This window comes from Artemia franciscana, unplaced genomic scaffold, assembly GCF_032884065.1.
Source record: "Artemia franciscana unplaced genomic scaffold, ASM3288406v1 Scaffold_601, whole genome shotgun sequence".
Taxonomy (NCBI): Eukaryota; Metazoa; Arthropoda; class Branchiopoda; order Anostraca; family Artemiidae; genus Artemia; species Artemia franciscana.
The window spans coordinates 396,609-413,527 of record NW_027066312.1 but is presented as its reverse complement, the minus strand read 5'-3'; the positions used below and the strand labels follow the sequence as shown (position 1 = coordinate 413,527).

At 34.7% G+C, this 16,919-nt stretch overlaps 1 protein-coding gene across 2 annotated transcripts in view; it reads right to left on the bottom strand.

Moving 5' to 3' along the window:
* The window catches only part of LOC136043442 (probable E3 ubiquitin-protein ligase HERC4), a 96,664-nt gene that overhangs the window by 19,382 nt on the left and 60,363 nt on the right, over positions 1 to 16,919 (bottom strand). For both annotated transcript variants that reach the window (XM_065728358.1, XM_065728359.1), the window contains 4 exons: positions 14,894 to 14,997; positions 6,234 to 6,494; positions 3,099 to 3,266; positions 905 to 1,082 (listed from right to left, as the gene is read on the bottom strand). In XM_065728358.1, coding sequence (XP_065584430.1) covers positions 905 to 1,082; positions 3,099 to 3,266; positions 6,234 to 6,494; positions 14,894 to 14,997 — 711 coding nt within the window. The remainder of the gene's footprint in view (positions 1 to 904; positions 1,083 to 3,098; positions 3,267 to 6,233; positions 6,495 to 14,893; positions 14,998 to 16,919) is intronic.

Genomic DNA, 16,919 nt, shown 5'->3' with positions numbered 1-16,919 from the left:
GTAAGATTGAATTTCGAGACCCTCTGTAGTAACAATAAATGGTTCACACTACCTAGTTGTCAAAAAAAATTGTACGTTGTCACATCCGATAACTTAAAGGAATTTGTCTATAATGTATTCATGTGGAAAATTGCAATCTGATGAAACAAAAAAATAATTTTTAGTATCTGTCCTTTTGTATTATCACTGCATAATATAGTTGTATTAGTCTCGCCGCTACAATGGGCTTATGAAAATACATATAATCTTAAGTAGTTCCAAATTAAATTAATGGAAAAAATAGATTCCTAGCAATTGAAGAAAATCCATTTTCTGTAACCAAAGTGCATAAAAGTGCTTTTGCATTTTTGTTCCTTGCTAGGTTACAGCAAGAACCTAATACATTCCACTATATATTTTCTAAACCATTTGCGTTACTTATCTACACACGGTAGTCTATCCGAAGCCAAACTGCTCATTCCAGGTGAGGCCAGTATAAACGCCCTTTATCGTCAGAATTTTTATTTTAAAATTTTACTTATTCCCTCCCCCTCCCCAGTTTGAAAGTATCGTTTAATGTCTATGACACTTGCAACATTACAAAAGGAACATAGCTCAGTATAAAATACCAAGTTGAAAGACAGCAGGTGAAAGAGCAGATGTTTCAAATGAAAAATTGAAGCAAATATTAATGAAACTGAAATGTGCGGGTTGAATTTTTCAAAACTGATCCCCCTGAAAACAATTCACCTTGAGGCAATATATCTTAACTGTTTTTAATATTACAAATTCATTTGTTTACTGTCCCTGTTTTTAGATGATCTGCGACATTCCCATGATAACAATGTTGAAGCCAAGCTTACCCTTCCCCCAAACAGAGCCTGAGGTTATGGTCTACCCAAGATTCAGCAGTCTTTGGTCTTACCTACTAGAGAATACGTTGATTCGTGTTCAAAGGCGAATTCGGAGAACCAAACACTCCGTGTTTCTTCATATTCTTTGAACATTCCATATTTTGGATCCAGAATATCACGAAGGATTAAGATAAAAAACTCTTTACGAACTCCGCCTAGATCTTCCGCTTCCTCTCCGGCAAACTTAACCTTTAATAAATAACAAACTTTAATTCTTTTCAATGATACAACATTTAAACAATAAAATTCTTTCACGTAACAATCCGCAAATATGCAAGACCAAAAAAAAATAATTTGCGAATGCATTTTTTTTAAGGCCAACAAAATAGTGGATGAAAAATCAAATATTTGGGGAGGACACATAACTCCCGTCTTCAGCACTATAAAGGAAGTTAGAATGAAATCTATTTTAAAAGAAATGTGAACAAATCAACTCGGAAAAAAGCAAATTAATAAAAACAAACAACGCAGAAAGCCAACAGAAAAAAAAACAAATAAAAACCAAAATTCAAAGAATTGAAAAAAAAAGCAGAGATTCAACAAAAATAATAAAGAAATAAAACCCTATATTATCAGAATTGAAAATTTTAAGCCAAAAAACTTATTTTCAATTGTGAGCCACTCACCAGTAATTAAGAAAACCCAAAGTCAATGCTAGTCGCCCAATACTGGGTAAGTGACATGTTTCTTTGTTTCTTCTTTGATCTCCGTTTTGTCAAATTTTGTCTTGGATATGCAGGTCATTGTAGTTTACAAAACAAACATAAAAATATATTGTTCATAGATTATTTATGTAGGGTATTTCTATAAACAGAGCTAGGATACCTTACAAAAAAAGGAGAGCATTTTTCTAAGGGAGTGGGGCTTCAAAATAGCCTGAAAGGAGCGGGGAGTGAGCCCCTACAAAATATCAAAACACAGTTACGCAAGTTGACGCTTCCCGAATTCATCGCACAAAGTAAGCTTGTGACGTTAAATTCGGCCCAATGGCAACCGAAACTCTAAAAAGAAAGTAATTTTGGTAACAACTAATACATCAAAAGAATTGGCTTTTCATGCTGATTTTAAATAAATTCATTAAGTTTAATGTTTCCCATCAAAAGCTACAAGCCTGAAAAAAATTAGGCCGATTTTCAAAATAGAGGGGAAAAATCCCAGAAACTAAAGCGATATTAATAAAAATATCTCCCTCAGATCTAGCATACAGCCCTACTGCAGAGGTTTCAAGCTCCTCTGCGAAAATGTAGAATTTTGCATTCTTGGTCAGTAGAAACATCATGGATGAGTATTTATTATTATTAGTTTTTTTTTAGGGGTAATTGTATCGACCCAATGGTCCTGGAAAATTGGGAGAGGGCTCATTTGAAAGAAATTAAAAGTTCTAGTGCACTTTTAAAGTGACCAAAAAAATTGGCAGGCAGTAAGACCCCCTCCCAAGCCCTTTTCCCCTCAATGATATCCAATAAAAAGAAAGAAAGCAATAAAAAGGTAAGAAGGAAGAAATAATAAAAAAATGGTAAAGAAAAACAATACTTATTTAAACCAAACTCTAGAATTGATATCGTCCTCCATTATACTTATTATGTCGTTTCGTTCTATCCCAGGAGAACAATTAAACCAACCAAATTTTTGCAAATAATATTAAACATTTTTTTTTTCGCTTTCAAACTCTTCAATTTTAGAAGGTTGGACTTGGGTCAAATTTTGAAAAAAAAATTTTTGATTTTGAAATAAAAAACTTAGAAAAATAGAGTAAACTGTTATGTTGGAAACTTCTTGGTTGGAATAGAAATTCTTTAAATTTCCCATTAGTAAATAATCAGAATCGCGAACAAGGAAGATTATTTTTTTTTTTTTTAATTTTTATTTATGACAAATTCCCTTTGTTTTATTAAGTCAGCACCCGAGACTGCAAAGCCATTACTTTTAGCATCTAGGAGAAAAGACAAAGCCTAAAACAACAAAAAAGAAAGAAAACAGCCCGTGAAAATCTGGTTGAATCTGACTCACCATATTTTGAGACACACATAAAAAAAAAAAATCCGAAGAATTCAAGTAAAATACCAAACATGATATTGGCTCAATTATTAATCACTTCGAACAAACAGCGCTTCAATAGATTCAAAGGTAAACTTATAAAGAAAAGAAATATAAAAGAACCAAATATCTACAAAAGAAAAAAAAGTTGAAGAAAAAGTATTTTACCTTCAGGGGTTTCTTCAAATCTCTGGTGGTGGCTTGCACAAGCTGACAAATAGTATCACCAACAATGTTCTCCCTTGATACACTAATATTCAAAAACTGAATTTGATTGGCAATCTCTCGCGGCAAAAAAGGCAAAAACCCTATGTTATCACTTGCAGCAGATTGCATCTGAAATACAAAATAGTTTCATTACACAACAAAGGTTCATAAGGACAACAGACGCCATCTGACTCTGTCCATCACCAACAAATGGCTAAACATTCGAATATCTACCAAAGGTAGATTTTGCCATTCCTCCTTATAAGCACATTTTTTTGTGCATAAGCACACTTATGAAAGCTTATCACTTGCAGCAGATTGCATCTGAAATACAAAATAGTTTCAATACACAACAAAGGCTCATAAGGACAACTGACGCCATCTGACTCAGTCCATCACCAACAAATGGCTAAACATTCGAATATCTACCAAAGGTAGATTTTGCCATTCCTCCTTATAAGCACATTTTTTTGTGCATAAGCACACTTATGAAAATCTTGAGACTCAAAACTTTTCGTTACTTTAAAATTCCACATAGTACTAACAAAACTATTAAACAGTTATGAGGCTTCCCTTTCTGGTACATGTTTAAGGAATAATATGATGGGATTACAAAAAACGTCACAGACATAAGCCAATAACATTGAAGCACGCTTTTTACCACGGGACTATAGCAAAGTAACCTCTCTTTTTACTCTTTGCTGTATTGGTCGTTGTATTAACAGAAATTGCCCAACTTAAAGTGATCAATGAAGACGCGGTTTTACGTATCCGTTTTATTCCAGTTACTCCTAGATACTAAGACTTGAAAATTTATTAGGTCTAATTAGCCTTTGGCACTGATTGAATTCTAGATTTTTTTTATAATATAGCAAATAAACATATAATTTCACGATAAAGAGTCTGTATTATCTGTTTTAGAATTAATATAGTACCAAAAAATCCATAGCGGTAGGATTTTAATTGCTTTTAATGTCAGAAACATGGGTGAGGTAAAACATGACGGGGTACCTACTCTCCTCCGCTTGATGTATATTTCAGATTGTCTCTGGTTATAAACCAGCCACGCCCCGTCTCATTCTCTCCACGCAAGGTACACCCTCAACCCCACGTGCCTTGTACCACCTAGTAGAGACGATTTATGAGATTGGATAGGCCTCAGTAAAGCATTTTTTGAGGATATTTTTGATCTTGAACTTCCCCGACTTCCAAGTAAAAACTTTAAAACATATCCAGAAAAATAAAGGTGTAAATTCCTTGCAAAACAACGAGCTAAGTAAATTTTTCTCAAATAATTCAAAAAAAGATTAGACAGTTCATAAATAATCCTTTCTTAAAGTCTGGAAAAAAAAAAGATTAAAAGTGTTTAATGATATATTTTTTACAACATGCATTGGATCTAAGCTGGGTTGATAAAGTGCTTAACAAACCAAAGCAGGCAAAACATAGCTCTCTAACCGCTTTACGTTATACAGTTTATAAAAAATTAGCCTAAAATCCCTAGATATATATTTCAAAAATGTAAAAGCTATTGTAGCCCAGCAAACAGCTGATTCCTGAAGGTACACAGAATCATCATTACCAAACTGAGTAGAGGTTTCGACCACAAAGGCAAATTGCCTCTAACAACACACAGGAAAAAAAACGGACATGGAATAAGAAAACCAAAGGATCTAAGACTTTCAAAATTTTCAGAATTGGTTTTGAAAGTGTTGTCTACTAGCTAGCTAATTTTGAGAATCTCATTCATTCTATTATCAAAATATTGATGGTAGTGAATAAATAGTAGAGTGAAGAGGGAGAATCGTCACAAAATAACTACAATTCAAACACTAATGGAAAATAATTAGCAAAAAAGATTACCTTCATTAATTCTACTTACAACTTATTTATTCTATGCTCATCAGAACTGGTATGTATGCAAATAAAAAAAAAAAAAAAAATAAAGAAGGGATCAATACTTTTAAAGGTTACAGCAATCAATTTATTAAGCAGAAAATTTTTTGAATTAAATGTAAGCCTCAGACCTTTACTATTTAGGCGGAACACACTTTACCCCAAATTAGTTCATTTTTTGCCCTCAAGGGATGAAAATCAAACTGAGGCATATTGGTCCCATTTTTCAATTTTTTTAATTCATATTTCAGAATTCAGAAAATGATTCAGAAATAATTCAGAATAAATAGTTACTTAGAAACATATAATTTGAAATTCGATGTATTCAAAAACGGACAGATCCTCTATCAATGAGGTCCTAATAGCCGTATGGGATTAGAATGCCGAGAAAAACACCAAAATTCTAGGAATGCGAACATCTTATGCAACGAAGCATAAAAACGCATACTTCAAGCCTAGGGTAAGTGACACCAAATACAGGCTACGGCTTCCAGTAAAAATGTTAGAAATAAATAAAAAAACATAGTATAACCAATTTATAAAATGGGAGCTATTATAAAAGGGGGTATGTAAAAGCCATATTTCTGTAGTTAAATATCTTCACGTAGTATATATTTTATTTTAACGATAAATATCAAACACACAGAAAAAAAGCAAGAAAAACACGAGACAAAAAAAAAAATCAGAGATCTTTTTGCATTTGTTTTGTTTTTATTTTTTTTTTGCCAAACGGGTGACATTTCAAGTCGATTAGGTGACACTCGGGCTGACATTTGAACTCTCAGCGATTGTTAAGGTGCATCCATACAGACGGATAGAGTCAGACCAATTATTTATTCATAGATGAATAGGTTCCTTTATTTTCATATTTAAAAATAAAAAAAAAAAAAAAACAAATAGAAAAGCATAGTGTTTAAATTCAGTAACAATTACGGATTTAGTGAAGTTAAATTCGAAATTAAGAGTTAGCTTTAAGGCTAGATCCATTTGAATAAGATTTGTCATTGAGATATTTACCACATGAAGATATTTACCACACTCAGAGTTGAAAGTAACCTACACAGCTTGATCTGTTCGAGAAGATCTAAATTTGCAATATATAAAATATTTAAACAAAAGATAAATCCATAATTAAAATCTCCATAAAGCATAACATGTTTAGGCTTCGTTTAAAAGAAGAAATTTCTACGTTAAAGTTACCTGCAAAGCTTGATCGGTTTGAAGAAGAACAGTCTTCGCCATGGCATCAAACAAGAACGGATAATTGCAGAAAAAAAAACCAGAGACAGGAGAGTCCCTGGTGCTCCACTGCACATAGTCTTTAGGTATATGAACTGTCCCTGTGAGTTCAGGGACGTAGAACTTTTCACATCCTATTTGCTTCGTACGCTTTTGATTGATGGCATAGAATTTTCTAAGAACTTCAAGGGATAAACGTAAATTCTCATCACGACATGGTGCCTATATGGAAGAAGAAGAAGTTTCCTTAGTTTTACGATACAGAAAAATGAGAGAAGTTACACAAAACAGTGAAGTGCGGTAGTTTTTCAGGTCCTGAGTTTGAGACGAATGATGCGCCAAAACAAAGGGTTACATCAATGATACAGATTAACAACTCCACGAGAAGTTTTTATGCCTGGTCTAGTTCATTTAGTTAGCTCCATGCTCAGAATGGTTTCATTAATATTGAATAGACTACCTCGTACTTTTTACTATTTTCCAGACATAGAAGTCTACCCGAAGTATAACCAATGAGAGAGACGGAGAAGCATACGGATGACAGGGATTTTAACCCAAAACTTCAAAGGTACAGCCCCATTGATAAAACCCCGTTTGTTGGATTATTATTTATCTTTGTTTTTTAAGCATTGGGCGTGCCTAAAAGCTATATTCAAACAAAGCGCGTTTTGATTTCAGCATAAATTCTTTAAAAATAAACGATAACTCTATTGATCTGCACAAACGACGTCCGTTCTGCTATAACTAAAGGTTTTAAAAGTATTTTTCCAACGAGTGTGCCTAACTAAAATCGTCCATAACTAAACAATTGTAAAAAGTCATGGATAAGGGAATACAGTTAACCATGAAGCAAACCTTGCTTTGTGGATACCAAAGATAGCCGTTATTACAATCCCAGTTTCATCAAGTTAGAACCACATTTACATTGCTTGGGAAGCGTGAGATGTTGCTTGGGCAACGTTAAGTGTCACAGCAACGGTTTAGTTCTTTCGCCATTGATTAAAGACTGTAGTGTCACACTGCAGATGACAGATTCCAAAGACAATCTCAAAATACATTGTTTTGCTTAAACCATCTTTAATCTCCAATTTCTAACACAAAAACGATTTTACTTTTAAATACACCAAATGCGCGAAATCTAATACATTGTATTTTAGTTATACATCACAAAATATATAGGAAACATGTAAAAGGTGGATCAATTATCAAGTTTATGTAATCCTTCGCCCCCGAACCTGACTCTTTATAAGATTGCAACTATAGTTGAAACCGACAATGAGCTTGTATGATTAATACTTACAAGTTAATCACTGTGAAAGAGAATAATTCCGCGAACAAATGAAACTTAGATCATGGACGACAAAGGTCAAAGGTCAGAACTTTCATGTTTCAGGCTTCTTAGTTGTAGATGCCTGCTTACCAAATTTCTAATGAATCTAGAGAGTTTAATACTGAAGGTGAGTAAAAATCTATTCCCTCCGTCCCATAACCCAAATTACTTTCCCCAATATGTTTCCAGTGAACCCCCTTTACAGTGAAGCCAGAGAGGGGAGCATGTTTCTGAAAGTCATCATGAAATTATCCTTAAATCTCAGTTTTCAAACATTGTTTCCCGTAGCGTTCGGCCCCAACCTTTAAAAAATCTAGGGCAGTTGGATTTTTCTCTGCTGAACAAAGTTGTTATGGGAGAGGGAAATGGTGTTGGAGGAGCCATAGGCCCTCTTCGTGCCTCTAATCATATCCATTTAATACTCTTGTATAAACACATTTCAAACAAGGTACTAAATACTCTAGTTTCAATAAAAAGTTGGCCAGAAGAATGGAGGGGACACAAGCCCATGTTATGCCTCGAACCATATGAAAATTATTGCTTGCTTTCAAATTAAAAAAAGATGAACATGGCTCCTTTACTGCTAATGTGCTGGGTATGGGAAAGACGAAATTTTGGAGAAGTCTTAGGTCTGCTTTAATCTGTAATCATAGAGGTTAAAGATTCTTGTAGGATTCGGTTGCAACTTATCCACCTTTATTCGAGAAAGATGGCGTGGACAAAGGCGAGGGGATGTTGGAGGCAGGGTTGCCAACTAGCACACTTTTCGTGTGAAATGCACTCTTTCACTTTACTGACTGGATTTACACTCTTTTTGCCCATTATTTGGCCTCTTTTTTGCACTCTTTTATGAAATGATTATGATCTTGTATGATCTTTATTATCTCTGCCTGGGCCGTCCCCAATGCGTCTTTCTGGTATTTTCAGCCACTTACGAAGAAGTAGATCAAAGTATAAATAACAAGGGAAAACGTGGTAGATTCAACATCAAATTTTATAGAAGGAAGATAAAAGCTGTCGGGCACAGCTATACTTCTTGGAAATGGAAAAGTGAACATGCAACATGCTGTCAGGCGATGGAGAATCAGCAACCAAATAAACTTTTCAAAGTCTTTTCTCTAACTGATAAAATTCTCCAAAGACTTTAGGTCTAAGCACAATTTTAAAGCGCAAATGACCCATCTCTACTTGTGATAGCCATTTTTTCTGAAATAAAAACCTTATGTTACCAGCCACGAGTCCAAGAACTTGCTTTGGATGGGACCCATACTATCAAAATGACATAAAAGGGAACATTAGGAAAATATGGGGTAGCCTAAAGTTATAGTTTAGACAGTTCTTGCTATATTCAAAAGCAGTTGAGGTAGGAGAATAACACTTCAAGAAATGAATTCAGGGCTAAAAATATTGAAGCCAAATGAAAATGAAAATAAAAAATGGGTAAATATTGAGCAGTTTACATTATGGCCCAACGAATAAAGTGAACATACCACATGATGCCTTTTCTTATGCTCTTTCCGAAAATAATAATCGCTTTTGGCGCAAATTCACTTCATCCACCCCTATATACCAATGAAGGTTATATATTTGACCATTGGGAGGGGGGGTTAAAGTTCCAACTTACATCTATACGGTAGTCAGAATTGCCCCCTAAATCCAAATTTAACATTCATTTGCGTGAAAGTGACCTTCCTACTACTCAACAGACTAAATTTATTCCCTGATGTTCCTAGTGTGGAAAATAATCTTCTTCTTTTTTTTACCTAAGAATAGAGCGTAAACAAATATTATGGAACTTATGATCCCCGCCCTTTACGCTAAAGTTTGACTCTCTCTTACAACTAAACTTTTTAAAACAATAAAAAACTTTAGCGTAAAGAGTGTGGAGTTGAGGAGGGGACAGCCTCTTTCCCATACGCAATAATTTCTGTTCGTTCTAAGCTTTATTGTCGCTTCTTACTTTCAATTTAAAAAAAAACCTTTTTTTTTTATTTAATCTTATTGCGAGGTTGAACTTCTGACTGTATATCCTCATATTTGGATACATGAAGAATTGTCTTCATTAGATTGTCGTATCCACCAAGGTTTTTTTAATCCTTTGAGGTAGCATATGCTTGCAGTTGTAAAAAGTGCAGTTGTTTACAACTGCAATACTTGTAGCTGTAAAAAGAGCTGATAGTAAATTGTGATTTATAGTTGTTTATGCGCTGGGAACTATTCTTTGAAGATAAAATAAAAAAATTGGTTTATTAACTTTATTATTGTTTATGAAATTGTGTAGTTATTGATGGGCTCCGACTTCTCTTCGATCGACACTATGAATGCATCAAAATAAAATGTTAGGTCACATTTATCATTGAACATTTTTACAAGCTATTGATGTGGTTTTTCTATAGTAGAAAATTCAAATTTGCAACTCTTTCTTGTTGGGATAAACAACCCAAAAAGACCCTTTTCTCTGATTCACATCCAAAATACCCCTTTCGCAGAACTCCTGTCTCATTCACATTTATTCATATCCATTAATGTGCTCAAACTTTAATGTACTCAAAGCAAACCAGTACATTCACCAAACAAGTATCTATCCACTTTCTGGGAATGTCCCAGAATACTACTCATTTCACATAAAAATTGGACATAAATTTACAAGGAAAGGAAAGAAGTAGAAAATCCAGCATTGGAAGAAGAATTATTTTGTACGACTAGGAATGTTTTCACCATTTTGTTATTCGCTGCTCGGGTAAGGTACTTGACTTGACTACAGTGTAGTCAGCTATAGTTCACGGGTAGTTACTTCCCCCTCTTATATTCCTTTCAAAACAAATGGGTGAAATGGAGACAAAACTTTACGTAAACATTTGATGATGTCAACTATAGTCAAACAGTTCGTGGTAACGAACTGTAGTAAGGAGCGACCCGGCTCAATAGTAAACGAAACTCTAAAAAACGGAATTTCGATACTAAAAGATATATCAAAAGAATCGGATTTTTATGCTGATTTTAAATATAAAAATTTCATCAAATTTAGTCTTTGTCATCAAAAGTTACGAGCCTGAGAAAATTTGCCTTATTTTGGAAAATAGGGGGTAACACCCCCTAAAAGTCATAGGATCTTAACGAAAATTACACCATCGCATTCAGCGTATCAGAGAACCCTATAGAAAAAATTCCAAGGTCCAATCTACAAAAATGTGGAATTTCGTATTTTTTGCCAGAAGACAAATCACAGGTGCGTGTTTATTTATTTTTTTATTTTTTTTTTCCCAGGGGTCATCGTATCGACCAAGTGGTCCTAGAGTGTTGCAAGAGGGCTCATTCTAACGGAAATGAAAAGTTCTAGTGCCCTTTTTAAGTGACCAAAAAAATTGGAGGGCACCTAGGCCCCCTCCCACGCTCATTTTTTCCCAAAGTCAACGGATCAAAATTTTGAGATAGCCATTTTGTTCCGCATAGTCGAAGACCATAATAACTATGTCTTTGGGGATGACTTACCCCCCACAGTCCCTGGGGGAGGGGGTGCAAGTTACAAACTTTGACCAATGTTTACATACAGTAATGGTTACTGGGAAGTGTACCGACGTTATCAGGGGGATTTTTTTGGTTTGTGTGTGGGGTTCAGGGGAGGGGGCTATATGGGAGGATCTTTCCTTGGAGGAGTATTTCATGGGGGAAGAGAAATTCAATGAAAAGGGCGCAGGACTTTCTAGCATTACTATAAAAAAAAACCAATGAAAATATAAACATGAAAAAGTTTTTTCAATTGAAAGTAAGGAGAAGCATTAAAACTTAAAACGAACAGAGATTATTACGCATATGAAGGGTTCTAAAAATACTTTAGCATAAAGAGCGAGGTATTTAGGAGGAGATAAATACTTCGCTCTTTATGCTAAAATTTTTTTAAATAATTTCAACTATTTATTCTACGGCCTTTCTGATTCAGGGGTCATTCTTAAAGAATTGGGATAAAACGTAACGTAAGTTATGTACGTTTGTTACGTAAGTTAATTCTTAAGTTACGTTTTTTTTTACTAATAAAAACGTTCGTTAAAAATTAAAAGATCTAGTTGCCTTTTTGAGTAACCGAAAAATTGGAGGGCAACTAGACCTCCTTCCCCACCCCTTATTTCTCAAAATCGTCTGATCAAAACTAAGAGAAAGGCCATTTAGCCAAAAAAAGAATTAATATGCAAATTTCATTTTAGTAATTTATGTACGGAGAGCCAAAATCAGACATGCATTAATTCAAAAACTTTCAGAAATTAAATAAAAAAAAACAAGTTTTTTTAAATGAAAGTAAGGAGCGACATTAAAACTTGAAACGAACAGAAATTACTCCGTATATGAAAGGGGCTTTTCCTCCTCGACACCCCGCTCCTTGCGCTAAAGTTTGATTCTTTCTCGCAACTCTACTTTTTAAAACAATAAAAAACTTTAGCGTAAGGAGCGGGGTGTCGAGGAGGAAAAGCCCCTTTCATATACGGAGTAATTTCTGTTCGTTTTAAGTTTTAATGTCGCTCCTTACTTTCATTTAAAAAAACTTGTTTTTTTTTTTATTTAATTCAGTTAAAGATCCAAGCAATCAAAATAAACACCAGCAAATTTCAAGCAGAGCATTAACTTTTAAGCTAAGAAAAGAATGAAAATCATTTTCTAACCTGTCACTTAGAGGTTGATTTTAAAAGAGAGTCCTCCTAACTTTATTTTAAGTAAATTTGAAAAATTAGAAGCTAATATGGTTTTTGATCGTAGGATAATTGACCGCGCAAATTTTTCAGCTTGCACTCTTTTTTAACAACTTGTACTTTTTTTGCCTTGATTGAACTCTTTTTTCACTTCATCAGTTGGTAACTCTTGTTGTAGGGGCTTTCAGACTATTTTGTGCTTTCAACCCTATAAATTGAAAATCTTTGCGAGGTTCCGCTTTAAACCATGTACAAAATACATCCCTGTCTAAAAACTTAGCACAAGAACATACTGCTGTTTGGCAAAGGGGCCAAGGCTTGCTTTAAGTGCCCTATCACAAAGACCAAATATCCTTGCATGACCCCAGTTAAAAAAAGGTGCAGTGGGCCTACTTTTATCATAAGAGGTCCGTTGTCTCAGGGACATGGGGATGTTTTAGGGACCACGGGTTGATTTTTTTTTCTTCCAATCATACAGACGGCAAATTCTCGTGTGATCCTGTTTTAAACAAGGTTTGATCCTGCGTCTCTCGAAGGAATTGACTTAAAGGTTTTTTTTTATTCCTTTATCTATAATAAATTCCAGCAATATCTCAAATCACACATAAAACTTTCAAAACCGTTGCATAGTTCTAATTCAAATATGGTGCAACGCCTCTAACTTTCTTCAAAAAAAGTCCTGGTGATTTTAAAGGGTCCTAAGGCCCACTTCCTACCTCCAATAATATAGATCAGAATAAAATTTTATTTAAAAATTTTCTATCACAGCATGGTTGCATCAAGCCATGACTAATTGTAGAATAAGCCAAGACAGATAGTCCGATTGAGTGAGATACAACATTTAGTTAAAAGTCAAAAATAAAACTGAATTAAAATCAATTAGTTGTGGGCATCAAGCCATGGCTAATTGAAGACAGAGCCTAGACAGATAGTCCGATTGAGTGAGAGTCAACACTTAGTTAAAAGTCAAAAATAAAAAATTAACAGATAAAAATAAATTAATGACCAGTTTTCATGGTTATTATACAACTCAACAAAACTCGGAGCAAAACTTTCGCGATATCTTTCATGTTTAGCGGGGATGGGAGTCAATTTGGGGATTTTTTGGGATTTTATGCGGGACGGTCTATTGCAAGAGGGATGGAAGGGTTCGGGGATGATGTAAAGTAATGGGGCAACAGACAGGGTCTTGGTACCAAAACAAAGATACAGAAGGTTTCTTCTCTCGGCCAACGTGGAGAGCTTGAACTTACCAAGCAGAAAAGTTACGGAACCCTCCCTTCACTATTTAAAATTCTAAGTGTTCGTTTTTGGACATTTTCAATCATATAGATATGCTCTGAAGAAAGACCGAAATGCCACACTGTACAAGCGAACTCGAGTATTGGCCGGATAAAAGAACAATAAAGCTGGAGAAGGTTCATAGGGGGGCGAGAAAATTTTTATCAAAAGTTTTAGAAGGGAAACCGAAAGGGACGCTGGTTTGAGGTCGTTGTGAACATAGGCGCCCCCCTTCAAGTCAGCAGTAATTGTCACCCCAAGTAGTTTAATACCTCTGACAGAGATTTTGGGAAGAATGCGGTTTGTGAAAAAGAAGGATGACTTTAAAATTTTAAATGTCATAACTGACGATTTACTAGGGTTAACTTTCGTCTTCGACAAAAAGTCTCCAGTGTGACATCGTAAAGTAATGTCATAGTTGAGCTTTTAATATTTTTTCGACAAACCTCAAGTGCAGACAGGTTGTCCACATACTTCAATCGGTCTGTGTGGTCAGTCACGAGACTATTAACTATTATCAAGAATAAAACGGGAACCATCAAAGTTCCCTCGGGGACCTCGCAAAAGAGAGGAAGCTTAAGCATTTTTATGTTTAAGTACTTGAAAACGATTTGTTTTAAAGAACGCAATAATTTTAACTAGAAAGAGACTCACTTGAAACTCCGTCAGCAGTTTATTTACAAGGATATTGTGGTCAATTAGGTTAAAAACATTTGTCGATTAAAAGCGTTTGCACGAAGAACGACTTGCCTCATTTTTGCACTAGACCCGGCTCATTTTTGAGTAGAGTAATCATACATATTTTTTTTTTTTCAAATTTGTATCACAGCAATGAATTATCAGTCCCTCTATACTTTCAAAAAGCTTGACCCACGAAAAAAAATAAAACAAGTTCCAATTAAAATTTTTACTATTCTGCCATTGGTAAGCTTTCTAATATCACGACTAACAAAGGAGTGATGGATAAGCCCCAATTTATTTAGAACTCAGAGAGCTGTTAGATTCCAAAACCAAGAAAAATATAATATTACACTTACAAAGAAAAATGTCTCTAAATAAAAGACACAAGCACCTTCTGACCCGTTGGAAAATAATCTTTTTTTTGGACCTAAAGTTTTTTGTATTAATTATTCTAAGAAATCATTTTGGCAAATAAGCCAGGGAACCACCGAACATCTTACACACTGATGCTTTTAGTTTAACGACAACCAAAAGCCATTCTTTTACCCTCAGGAGAGAATCATACGTAGCTTCCCAAATATGAGATCATATAGATCAATCGAGCCCGATTTTCTATTTTCCAGACTGTGTATATGAATAAAACTTACAGTTAACTGCAATCCAGGCTGATTTAGTACATGCACGATTATTTTCTTGTATATTCCAATGACGCGCAGGAAACAGTCAGCGGGCAAATCTTCATACCAATTATCTGAAAATAGGCAAAAGAGCTATATTTATATAAAAAAGTTAAAAATAATAATCTTTCGGATGTAAATTTCGATTTAGTATGAGCCATGCACGAATTTAGACGAAGTATCCACAAGGGTTTTGGCAGTATCGATAGGTCATTGATCTTGAACATATTCTTGTATCTTTTTTTTGTCTTTCGGGTATGACCATAAAAACAAACGGCGTTAATCTAATGGTCAATCTGGAAATAAAGTGTCGGAAGAACAGGCCAAACTTGACTGAGTGGTTCACACGCGAAATCTACGAACTCCATTGATAAACAAATTAAATAATCCATTGCTGGAAAAACGTGTAACACTTTTGCTGGACAAACTTGTAACACTTTTCAGTGTTTACTTATGTGCATAGTATTCAGAATGTTTTTCAAGAGAATTTTTTACAATCCATGGACAAACTAAAGAAAGCCAAATTATTTTCTTAATCCATACATACTTTTAACTTGCCAAAAAATCTTCTTAGAATTCATTTTTCGGAGACTACTCTAAGATTTGAAATCATTTTAATCTTCATTTCATGTGATTATTGCTTTATCCCATAGACTAAATGTATTCGTTTAGCTCAGTCCCATAACACCGGCTGAGGAAGCTAATCCGATTTTTTAATGAATATGGACAGTAAGATCTAAGCACCAAAAAGAGACGTTAATTATCACGACTGCGATGGGGGAGGGGTCTAAAAAGTCAATACACCTCTAAAATAAAGGGCAATTTTTATAGATAGGATTGCTTAAAAAGCCAGCCAAGTTAACCTTTTAAATTCGAAAGATTTCCTTATTTCTAACTTAAGAAACAACTTCGATAAACTTCACTTTTTAGCTCTTTTGCTTTAGATTATGTTTATGTTGGTTGCAGACTCTTAATGATATTTGAAAGTAACAGACGTCAATTTAACTTGTACACTAATGCAAAATATATCATTTAATTCTTCAAATATTTTCGATTTCTACTTTTTGAAAAACTATGCGGTTCTTGTGTTCCAAGGTAAAAAAAAAACACATTTTTAATTAATTCCAAAGTTCGCTTCGCGAAAATTCTACAAAAATATTAGTTGTGGACGGAGTCTTGGTGAAACTTAAATTACATTAGAGTACAAATCTAGAAAATGATTCTAAATCCCCTATTGACCGTGGAGTTTTTTGCTCGGGATCCTGGGCTCCACAAAATGTCAAAACGTTCCAGGACCACATTCCCTATAAAACCAGTGGAATTCAATGACAATGTCATTCAATGACAGATCTTCTTACTTACTCAATGGCTATACAGTAGAGGTGCAATCCTCTTTCGTTTTTGTCTTAACCTTTTTAATGTTGTCAAATTACCACCCTTTCAAGTCTCTTTTCATACGTTGAAATAAGGAAATGTCACACAGAGCCAGATCGTTTGACTAAGTGCCTGGCTCTTAGTCAAACGATGTAGTTCTTAGTCAAAAACTGAAAAACAGAGATGTTAATGTGTGAGGAAGCATTGTAATGGTAAAAAAGCTAGCCAGTGTCTACCACAAATCTAGTCTTTAACGACAAATACTTTTGTTCAATCTTCTTAACGCTTCTAAATAAAAGGCTGGGTCAATGGTCTGTTCATTCATCTAGTCAGCCTAGCGATAGGCAATACTGTGATAGTTTAAAAAAGCAGCATAAGTGGGCGAATAAGCGAGTGAAAACGTCTGCCAGGAATGACAAGAGAACATAGCAGCTGAGGCAGAGAGAGCAGCCAGTCGGGGTGACAGTAAAACCGTTTATATGCTTACTAAGAAGCTTCCCGGCGCGCAAACAAACCCTTGCCCCTTCATAGAGGATAAAAGTAGGCAGCTGCTTACCAATCAGGTAGATGTCCAGAACCGTTGGAGTGAATATTTCTGGAATGTTCTAAACCAGCCAATACA